An 11520-nucleotide genomic window follows, 5' to 3' on the forward strand; every position below is an offset into this window, starting at 1 on the left:
TGTCTCAGGAAGTGCTTAGAGTTGTAAGCATCCAGCCTGAAGCCCACTTCTTTGTGGCCCATGAAATGCAAATAGAAAGCCAGTTGTAAATGTCTAACCTGGAGCCCATCTATCTCCTTTGGCATTGACCCAAGCTTTTGAGGATTCAACTGTCCCCATCTTTAAAGTGGCAATGGTGGTCATGATAACTGCTCACAGCAGGGTTGAGAAACTGAGAAAAGACGATACATGTAACACTCAGCATGTGGCTAACGTTCACTAGTAGTGAGTCTTCTTGTCTCCCAGCTCAGGAAACCTAATAATAGCAACCGACGACTGTCTTCTGAAGAAGCAGAGGGCCAGATGTGAAAGTTCAGTGCTTCAGAGCATGCTGGCTTGATTCATCCAGCTGTTTTAATTTATATTTCAGTAATTTCAGGCTCTTTTCTTAGCTCTGCTTTGGAGACCGAAGCACAAATGTTTAGTGCTAAATGGATTCTGAGACCTCATCTGATCCATCCTTTGCTTCACAGATAGTGATACTGAGGCCATCTGACGTGAAATAACTTGGCTGAAGCCACACAAGGAATGGGAAGACAGAGCTAGGACTGGAACCCAGATTTCTTGTTTCCCGGACAACTGCTGTATTCCTGCACTCTGCCAGCTGCCTCTGTAATTGTGAACGTACGCACGGAGAAGCCTGGTGGGCTACAGTCCAGAAGGTCACAAAGAGCCAGACGCAACTGAGTGACTCAGCGCAGCATGCACACACAGTCTCTTTAACTGAAAATGCTAGGAAGGTGTGTGGCTCTGGGTTCTTTTTCTTTTCTCCAGCAGAGGGTCATGGTCGAATAATATCATGGATCAGAATCTCTCTTTCTTGCCACCTCCCACCCCCGCCCTTTTTTTCCCTCTTTGGCTCAGAATCTAGAAACAGCGAGAGAAGACGCCAGGGATGTCTTCCAGCCTCTAAGCGGCGGGACTGGTGAGGTTTGTGTGGTAGACGCTTGCCCCCTAGTGGAAAGAGTGAAGATGACACCCATGGGAATGAAGAAGAGTTTCCACCTCTAGGGCCTGGCTGCCCAGGGAGTCTGAGGCATGCTTCTTGCCTAACTGGGCCTCCCTTATCTTGCCCGAATGCCGGCACTGTCAGACCCTATCTTTACTTAACATTTTGATACTTTGTTCATCAAAACTTTTTTGTATTAAGTTTGATTTATTAAAATGTTGCATTAAAATATTATTTCTATTGACTACTTTGGGGGGCACCCCTTGAATTCTGTGCCTGAGGTGACTGCTTTGTTGACCTCCCCTTGATCACAGTCTTAATTCAGAAGTTAGCATTGGAAGACCTTGCCGGTACCTGATGTGCTGACACTCTCATCATCAGAGGCGCCCCGAGGTCGGGCGAGGGCTGGGCTGGGCTGGCCTGTGAGGGCAGTGTGGGTCTGGGGCTCTCTGCACTGTAACAGTCAGAGCTGCAGATTCCCCAGGCGTTCTCCAGAAGTGAATGGTGACAAAGATGCTCTCCTTGCCCAAACTCTAGCCAGGCTCCTTCTTCTTTCCTGGGCCTGTGGATTGCAGCCATAAAGACTTGGACAAACACTAATAAAGCTTTCAACAGCTCAAGGCCACATCCTTAGGAAAAAGCATCCCCCCACTTAAAGTGTCCGCCTGAAAACACTCAAGGCAGCCAAAAGAATGTACTGATCGTTCCACCCAGCATCTGAAGATAGCACCCCGTTTCCCAGTCTTTGTGGGAGGGTAGGAGCCCCATTTTGATAAAGGCCTGTTTGTTTTTTATTGTTCAGTCGCTCAGTTGTGTCTGACTCTTTGCGACCCCATGGACTGCAGACACCAGGTTTCCCTGTCCTTCACCATGGGTTTGCTAACAGGCATAAAGGCACATCCGAGATTCACCTGGATCAGCCCCTCCCCCTTCTGTAATTTTCCATTACCCTGAGTCTACAGAGCTCATCCCCCACAGCCCCACCCCTACTCCCTCATCCTTCATTTAAAACACTGCTGCGTAAACCAAAGTGAGTCCAGTTCACACTGGACCCTTCCCTACTGCAGTGATACATGATTGATTAAAATCAGTCCTTACCACTTTAACTAGCCATCAGCTTTGTTCCTGTTTGGTAACGGCTGCGTTTTGAAGTGCGTCTCTTATGAGAAAAGACCCTGGGGCCAAGGGAAATTTTATTCCACAAAGATGCAGAGTTCTTCATGACCCAGATAATCACGATGGTGTGATCACTCACTAAAGCCAGACATCCTGGAATGCGAAGTCAAGGGGGCCTTACCAAGCATCACTACAAACAAAGCTAGTGGAGGTGGTGGAATTCCAGTTGAGTTCTTTCAAATCCTAAAAGATGATGCTGTCAAAGTGCTGCACTCAATATGCCAGCAAATTTGGAAAACTCAACAGCGGCCACAGGACTGGAAAAGGTCACTTTTCATTCCAATCCCAAAGAAAGGCAATGCCAAAGAATGTTCAAACTGCTGCACAATTGTACTAATCTCACACCCTAGCAAAGTAATGCTTAAAATTCTCAAATCCAGGCTTCAACAGTGAACCGTGAACTTCCAGATGTTCGAACTGGATTTAGAAAAGGCAGAAGAACCAGAGATCAAATTGCCAACATCCGCTGGATCATTGAAAAAGCAAGAGAGTTCCAGAAAAACATCTGCTTTGTTGACTATGACAAAGCCTTTGACTGTGTGGATCACAACACACTATGGAAAATTCTTAAAGAGATGGGAATACGAGACCACATTACCTGCCTCCTGAGAAATCTGTATGCAGGTCAAGAAGCAACAGTTAGAACTGGACATGGAAAACAGACTGGTTCCAAATCGGGAAAGGAGTATGTCAAGGCTGCAAATTGTTACCCTGCTTATTTAACTTATATGCAGAGTACATCATTCTAAATGCTGGGCTGGATGAAGCACAAGCTGGAATCAAGATTGCCAGGAGAAATATCAATAACCTCATATATACAGATGACACCAGCCTTATGGCAGAAAGTGAAGAAGAACTAAAGAGCCTCTTGATGGAAGTAAAAGAGGAGAGTGAAAAAGTAGGCTTAAAACTCAACATTCAGAAAACTAAGATCATGGCATCTGGTCCTGTCACTTCATGGCAAATAGATGGGGAAACACTGGAAACAGTGAGAGACTTTATTTTGAGGGGCTCAAAAATCACTGCAGATGGTGACTGCAGGCATGAAATTAAAAGACACTTGCTCCTTAGAAGAAAAGTTATGAGAAACCTAGACAGCATATTAAAAAGCAGAGACATTACTTTGCCAGCAAAGGTCCACCTAGTCAAAACTACGGCTTTTCCAGTGGTCATGTATGGATGTGAGAGTTGGACTATAAAGAAAGCTAAGCACTGAAGAATTGATGCTTTGAACTGTGGTGTTGGAGAAGACTCTTGAGAGTCCCTTGGACAGCAAGGAGATCCAACCAGTCAATCCTAAAGGAAATCAGTCCTGAATATTCATTGGAAGGACTGATGCTGAAGCTGAAACTCCAATACTTTGGCCACCTGATGCTAAGAACTGACTCACTGGAAAAGCCCCTGATGCTGGGAAGGATTGAAGGCAGGAGGAGAAGGGGACGACAGAGGATGAGACGGTTGGACGGCATCACCGACTCGATGGACATGAATTTGAGCAAGTTCCAGGAGTTGGAGATGTATAGGGAGGCCTGGCGTGCTGCAGTCCATGGGGTCGCGAAGAGTCGGACACGACTGAGTAACTGAACTAAACTGCACTGAGTTCTGGGTCTTCCTCAGTGCCTAAAGCATAAAGGCCTAAAGACAGTTGCTGTTTGCTGAGTCCCACAGGAAGCAGCCAGGCTCAGAGGAGGGGCTGATGCCCCAGGATGTCTGGGACAGGCCACCTCCTTGGAACACCTTCCTCAACTGGGCTTGCATCCTGCATCACCTGCTGGAGGACTCCAAGTCCTCATGACACCTAGGAGGCAGGCGCCCTCAGAAGTGTTAGGGGTACATCAGCCCTCATCCTTGCTATCAGAGACCCCTCAGCTGTGTCACCTGCTTCTGTCCACTTGCCACAAACCCAGCAATCCTATCTCACCCTTTCCAGCAGCCCTGGGCCACATCCAAGGAAGACGAGACCCTGGCCCTTTGGTCCTACAAGGCTTCTGTGCGTCTCCGCCCCACCCCCACAAAGAGTGCTGAGTGATCCTCATCATCCCTACCACCCTTTCTGGGGGTTTCCCGGCAGGCTGTTAATGGGACATGGGTTTAGGTCAGGCCCAGAAGTGGCAACTATGGACCTTCGGGGCCCTGCCCACCTTTTATCAGGCTGGATTTATTACCCAGGCTTCACAGGATTGTCACCTGCCTTCAAATATCTGCAACCCTAAAGGAAGGGAGAGGAAGTGGCTAAAGATGCTCTTTTAAAAAGAGTAAAAGAAAGAAACAGACAAAAGAATTGTTCATAGACAAAGATGCTTCTTGAGCTCAGAAGCTGGCTCTTTTTTACAGGGAGCTGGGGAGGGTCCCAGCCACATACTAATCTTCTTGGGCCCCAAGCCCTCCCTGGCCCATAGGTTTTATACATCAAAGAGAATGGAATTAAAGCAAACTCCATTTTGTTCATGGATGGGTCCACTCCTTCCAGGACTACTCCAGGCCGTGTTTCCTGTCCCCAAGGGTCCCCCTAGTCCCACTTTTCCAGCCTCAGTCAGTCAGCACAATCTGCTAGCACTGCGGCTCCATCAGAAGATCCTCTCTAGTAATCGACCTGGGAGGGAAGGGGGCCTTCTCAGCACCAGCCTCTCAGATCCCTGCACGCTGGAAACCCCTGGGCTGAGGGCAAGATTTGTCTATAGGCTCCTCACGTCTGCCCCGTGGTTCTCAGGCAGGCTGGCATACCCCATGTACCCCACTGAGGGAGAAGTGGGCCTGGGGGTGAATTGTAACTGATAATGAAGCACTTAAGTGTGACGTTGACTTGACTCATGCCTGGAACAGACTCAAGGTCATCCCTATCTGACCGTCGTGCTCACTCTTGCTTTCTCGAGCAGAATGAACTCTTTGCTGTGGCCTGTGAGGTTCCGAATAAACTTCCGGCCTCGCATCTCTTGTCCTTGTCTCCTTTCTCACTCACTCATCCCTCTGGCCTTCAGCTGGTTCCTTGGATAGGCCAAGCTCTTTCCTGCAGCGGGGCAACTCCTTCTGCCAGGACGCCCCTCCCTCCTTTTGTCTTGCTATAGCTCGAGCTTCGGGGCCCAGCTTAAAAATTAACCTCTTTCTGTACTGATGTGGAGGGGACTTCAGATTGCCTTGAGGAGTTGGGGAGCTGGTGATATTCTGTACTTGATCTACACGAAGGTGACAAGGTATGCGAATACATGAAAATTCACTGAGCTGTCCATTTAAGATTTGTAGACTTTATGTGTGTGCTAAGTCTCTTCAGTCATGTCCGACTCTTTGTGACCCCATGGACTGTAGCCCACCAGGCTCCTCTGTCCATGGGATTCTCCAGGCAAGAATACTGGAGTGGGTTGGCATACTCTCCTCCAGGGGATCTTCCCGACCTAGGGATCAAACCCGGTCCCCTGCATTGCAGGCAGATTCTTCACCGCCTGAGCCACCAGGGAAGATTTTATGCAAATAAACCCCAAAAGACAATATCTTAAAAAAACCAGTTTCACCCACTTCCCTGTCTCCTGTTCTTCTATGACGCTCCACCGCGGCAGGTGCCTTCCCATCCTGGTAGAATAATTACACTATTTGTTGTTTTGTTTGTAAATTGTTTCTCCCATTAGAATGTAAGCCCCATGAGGAGAGAACCTTTCTCTGTCTTGTTCACTGAGGTACCTTCTGGAGTGTAGCGCAGCGCCTTTCTCATCGTGCCTATTAAGAAAATTAGCAAATGGATAGATGGAAGAATGAATAAAAAGGCTTGGATTTAATGATGGAGGAAAAAAGGGTGGAGGAGGTCGGCCTGAGGTTAGATGCTCCTGACTTCCAGCTCCCAACAGTTTAGGGGTCTTGTGCTGGAAGCCCGTGTCCAGGAGCAGCTGGGAGAGGAGCACCGTCCTGTCTACACCTCGCTGGGGCTGTCCTGGTCGGCGTAGATGAGGAAGCCCGTGAAGAGGCTGTCGGTCCAGTACGGGTCGTAGAAGAGCCCATTCTGCTCAGAGTAGAAGATCTGCAGCCAGACCTCGTCCCCCTGCCTGAGCGCCAGGATGGTGGAGCCCGAGGCCACGTCGTGGTTGCCCGTGTTGGCGTCGAAGGTCCGGATGCGATACTGGCCGTTGTGCACCAGGCCGATCGCCAGATGCTTGTTGGCCAGCGTGATGTCGTAGGTGAAGTAGTAGATGCCCGGCACGCCGCAGACAAACTTGCCACTGGAAGCGTTGTAGTGTCCGCCCTCGTTCATTAGTATCTTGTCGAATTTGATGGGCAGCCGCTCCCGCGGATAGCTCTTGGTCACTGCCACGGAGAAGGCCGACTTGGCGTGGGTGCTGCCGCAGCTGCAGGGCCCCGGGAGGCCCGGCTCCCCCTTCTTGCCCTTGGGCCCCTTCTTGCCGGGTATGCCGTGCTTGCCCGGGGCACCGCTGACCCCTTTGGGGCCACGTGGGCCGGCCCGCCCAATGGCCCCGGCTTTGCCCTTCGGGCCTGGCTTCCCCCGATTACCCGTCCGGCCAGGTGAACCTGGAAGACAGAACAGCTGGTCTTATGGAGGGGGCCGCAGAGAACCGGGCAGAGGGCTCGCTTTGGCTTTCCATCCTTGGAACACAAGGCTTTGGGTAAAGGAAAGAACACAGTCTGTGCAGTTACACAGAAATGGATGCAAATCATGACATTACCAGGGGCATTTCTCCCATCTTATCTGGAAAGTGGGAATGGTAATATGCACCTTCCAGAATCATGTGGATTGGGGCAAAGATGACTTGTCACAATTCATGCCCTTCCCTTGTCCTGCCTTTGAAGGAAGAGTCTGGTTTGTCTGCCAGGTCAGCCCTTCCCCAGGCTGTGCTAATAATGGGTTGAGCAAGAATTGTAAGCCTCTTGACTTCAAAGCATTGACCTTAGTGAAATCCTTGACCAGTGCCCGAGATCCCTGCCCATGTGGGCAAGGGTTTTTACAGCAGCATTGCTTACAATAACAAAAACTAGGAACAATTAAATGCCTATCCAAAGGGAGATGATGAGAAAAATTATGGTCCATCCCTTATATGCAATTCTCTGCAGGAGTTTTGAAAAAAAAAAAGACACAGATTTATATGTACCATATGAAAACTTCTCTAAAATATACTGTTAAGTGGAAAAAGAAGGTGGCAGAAGCTCTTTTTTGTTCAAAAGAAACCACAATGCCCGTTACTTTGCACATTTGAGTGCCTGGCACCTAGTAACCATCGCTAGATGTATACACTTGGTGTATCCTGCAGAACATTTCCATGGTAATGTGTGCCTACAGAACACCTCTGGGTTTTTAATTCCCATATTCTAATAATGTACATTTCTCTCAACACAGTATTTTTGGCTGATGATTATATAAAAACATTTATATTTCTGTCCCCTAAACTCAATACATTTTACATTTCAAACAAAATGTACGGGTAACTGGAGTCATATCCAAACACAATGGTTAATTGAAACAGTTGGCAGGCTGGCAGAGCTGGGGGGTGGGCAGATGTTTTGGAAAGCATGTTTATGCTTAGTCGTGTCTGACTTTTTGAGATCCTTTGGACTATAGCCTGCCAGGCTCCTCTGTCCATGGGGATTCTCCAGGCAAGAATATTAGAGTGGGTTTCCACTCTAAGATCCTCCTCCAGGGGATCTTCCCGATCCAGGGACTGAATCTGGGTCTCCTGTGTCTCCTGCATTGCCAGTGTATTCTTACCTGCTGCTGCTGCTGCTGCTAAGTCGCTTCAGTCGTGTCCGACTCTGTGCAACCCCATAGACGGCAGCCCACCAGGCTCCCCCATCCCTGGGATTCTCCAGGCAAGAATACTGGAGTGGGTTGCCATTTCCTTCTCCAATGCATGAAAGTGAAAAGTGAAAGTGAAGTCATTTAGTCGTGTCTGACTCTTAGCAACCCCATGGACTGCAGCCCACAGGCTCCTCTGTCCATGGGATTTTCCAGGCAAGAGTACTGGAGTGGGGTGCCGTTGCCTTCTCCCTTACCCGCTGAGCCATGAGGGAAACATGCTGGATGTCAAGCATGTTAAGAAGCCTGTGGCTGGAGGTTGCCAGGTGTAAGCAGTGTCTTAGCATCACTGCACACAAAGCAAGGGTCTGTTAACCACCCTATGAACTAGGTGATCAGCAAGAAATGCTGCAGATATTTTACATCCTAACAAGGTGCTTTGCTTCTCATATGTATATATGTAGGCCTTTTGTGTGTGTGTGTGGTTTAGAGTTTTGGGTTAATGTGTAATGCATTTAAATTTTTCCTATTTTAAGTAATTGGGAAATAAATTCCCAAACAGCATTTTCTCACTGAACATCTAGTTTTCAGGAACAAATTGCTTATGCTAAGTACTTGGCAATGTTTGGTATTAGTATGCTGCTGCTAAGTTGCTTCAGTCGTGTCTGACTCTGTGCAGTCTCGTAGATGGCAGCCCATCAGGCTCCCCCATCCCTGGGATTCTCCAGGCAAGAACACTGAAGTGGGTTGTCATTTCCTTCTCCAATGCATGAAAGTGAAAAGTGAAAGTGAAGTCGCTCAGTGGTGTCTGACCCTCAGCGACCCCATGGACTGCAGCCCACCAGGCTCCTCCGCCCATGGGATTTTTCCAGGCAAGAGTACTGGAGTGGGGTGCCATTGCCTTCTCCATTGGTATTAGTATGCTGCTGCTGCTGCTAAGTCACTTCAGTCGTGTCCGACTTTGTGCGACCCCATAGATGGCAGCCCACCAGGCTCCCCATCCCTGGGATTCTCCAGGCAGGAACACTGGAGTGGGTTGCCATGTCCTTCTCCAATGCATCAAAGTGAAAAGTGAAAGTGAAGTTGCTCAGTCGTGTTCGACTCTTAGCGATCCCATGGACTGCAGCCTACCAGGCTCCTCCGTCCATGGGATTTTCCAGGCAAGAGTACTAGAGTGGGGGTGCCATTGCCTTCTCCTGGTATTAGTATACATATATGTAAATACACAGAAAGGGACCAGGAAAGACATGCATTAACCGGTTGATAGTGCTAACCTTTGTAGGATGACAGGAGAATGCTGAGGTGGAGTGGACAGTCTCCAATGGGTCTATTGTCTGCCTGGCACCCCTTCCTTTGGAAAACTGCTGTTCACTGCTTAATGTGGTCCTAGTGAGGCTGTCAACCACAGTGATCAACTGCCCTCACCACACACACAATGCACACTCACACTCAGGTGTGGGCACTTGACCCAGTCCTGGCAAATGGTGGTACCTCACCTCTATGGTCAAAGTGATTGGTTCAGAATGAATATGTGATCAAGAAGAATCAGTCATCCTGAGAATTGCTCTATGGATCAAATGGGCATTTCATAAATTCCAACCTTTGTGAGAACCAAGCCAATATACATAGAAGCAAAGCCTTGACAATATTTGAGCTCCTGGATGCAGCTATTCCTGAAGCTTGGCTCTTGGACTTTCTAGTTGTATGAGCCAATAAACTCCATTTGGGGCTATAAATTGGGTTTCTTTTTTAATTTTTATTTATTTAAATTGGGTTTCTGTCTCTTGCAACCTAGAGAGTTCTGAATACTATTTCAGGAGACTAGCTTAAAGTCACTGAGCAAATCAACAGTGCAGATGGGCAGGAACAGAAAATCTGAGGCTCACTGTTCCTTTCCAGAGAATACACCATTTTTTCTTAATTAAAAAATTTTTTTTGGCTGTGCTGTGCAATATAGGGGATCTTAGCTCCCCAACCAGGGATTGAATTCATGCCCCCTGATGTGGAAAGTCCTAAACACTGGACTGCCGGGTAATTCCTACTCTGTTGTTTAGAGAGACATTAGTTTGGTTTATAAGGCAGTAAGATTCAAATATATTAGTTTTCCTAACTTTGCAAACCCCTTTTGAGTCAGATGTTATCAACAGGTGGGAACAGGAGGGACAGGGACTGGGCTTCTTACCTTCCTCTCCGCTCTCCCCTCGGTCCCCGTCCTGGCCATCCTGGCCATCTTTGCCTGGAAAGCCCATTCTTCCCACCATTCCTGAGGGCCCTGGGGGTCCTGGGGGGCCGGGTGGACCCTGGGGGCCAGGCATGCTGCAGATGAGTTGAGGGGAGCCCTTCTGGAAGTCTCTGCGGGCGAAGGCAGCCAGCAGTGGGTCGGCCGCACAAGGAAGGGCACAGGCCAGGAGCACCCAGGGGATCATGGTGGCCACCTGTGGGAGGCAAGAGAGCTGTGAGTAGCTGAGTCTGGCCACGGAGCTAACTGGAGGTCAGTCGTCCAGAGAAGGAGAGGGCGCCTGGGAGAGACACGGTTACACCTCTGTTCCTCCCTCCCTCTCACATCACACGCAAGTAGCCGGACAGTGCTCCCACACCTGGACGTCTCTGGATGAGCCGGGTCATGGACTCAGAATACACTTTGGAGGGGTCCTGGATGGGGGAGGCACTCATCCTCACATCCTCGTGCTCTGGAGTGGCAGGACAGCCCAGTGACCGCTGATGGGGATGAGCTGTGGATGGAGAGACTCGATCCATGGTTTCATTCAAATATGTGGTCTGAATGGAAAGTTACAAGGGCAGAGACACTTCAGACTGCTGGTGGTGATTTGTAACTCTGCTAGAGGATTCAGGGCAGCACATTAGCGGGTTAGAAGTGAGGCATCAGTTCCTAGTGTTGGTGCCGCAAGCCTGAGCAGCACTGGCAGACGATGGGCACAGCTCTTCTGCCGAGGGCTCCCTGTGTACCAGGCCTGGGCCAGGAGCTTTCCACACAGTACTTAATCTCATAGCATCCTAACCGAATAGCTATGAGGAGGAAAGGGAGTTCAGAGAAGTTCACAAGGTGACTAAGGCAGGCAATTAGCGTGGCAGGGCTGGGATTTGAATGAGGCCATGAAGATCCAGAGCTCGTGTGCTTTGCTCCAGGCTACACTGTTTTTGTTTTCATTTAAAGAATAATAAAAATGATATACTCACATTGTTATAAAGTCAAATAATAACATAAAGCTTATAATGAAAAACCGCCCGTGATCTTCAGCCCTACCCATCCTCCACATCATCCCTCCCACTTCCCCCAAACGCTTTTGGCTATTTCTTCTGGAATTTATTGACATTAAAAGATAATATGCTTATGTAGCTTCTTTTTATCTGTTTTAAAGTTGTTTGTTGTTTTCTTTTTTCTTTTTTTGTACTGTGCTGTACAGCATGCAGGATTCTAGTTCCCTCACCAGGGATTGAACCTGTGCCCCTTGGCAGTGAAAGCTCAGAGTCCCAATCACTGAACCACCAGGCAGGTTCCATCAATTTCAGACATTGCCTTTTGAATTCCTATTATGACAGATGAGGATTCAGCCTTCTTGCATCACTCAAGGACCCTGTTTTCTCCCTCATGCTGTTTAAACAT

General features: G+C 48.6%; 1 protein-coding gene across 2 annotated transcripts; it reads right to left on the reverse strand.

Moving 5' to 3' along the window:
- Window positions 1-6037: 6037 nt before the first annotated feature.
- C1QTNF2 (C1q and TNF related 2) lies at window positions 6038-10342 on the reverse strand. Of its 2 annotated transcripts, XM_068981203.1 has the most exons (3): window positions 10078-10321; window positions 6659-6676; window positions 6038-6454 (listed from the first exon to the last, which is right to left on the reverse strand). In XM_068981203.1, the coding sequence occupies exons 1-3, from the start codon at window positions 10319-10321 to the stop codon at window positions 6063-6065; spliced, it is 654 nt and encodes a 217-aa protein (XP_068837304.1). In that variant the 3' UTR covers window positions 6038-6062. The 2 variants fall into 2 exon arrangements, with proteins under 2 accessions (XP_068837304.1, XP_068837305.1); XM_068981204.1 differs by having other exon boundaries at window positions 6038-6676; window positions 10078-10342.
- Window positions 10343-11520: the final 1178 nt, after the last annotated feature.

The sequence above is a fragment of the Capricornis sumatraensis genome, chromosome 9 (assembly GCF_032405125.1).
Source record: "Capricornis sumatraensis isolate serow.1 chromosome 9, serow.2, whole genome shotgun sequence".
Lineage (NCBI taxonomy): Eukaryota > Metazoa > Chordata > Mammalia > Artiodactyla > Bovidae > Capricornis > Capricornis sumatraensis.

Coding starts and splice junctions, on each gene's coding strand:
- C1QTNF2 (XM_068981204.1), bottom strand. CDS start 10,321: ATGATCCCCTGGGTGCTCCTGGCCTGTGCCCTTCCTTGTGCGGCCGAC. Junction 6,677..10,077: donor AGGGGAGAGCGGAGAGGAAG/GTAAGAAGCCCA, acceptor TCTGTCTTCCAG/GTTCACCTGGCCGGACGGGT.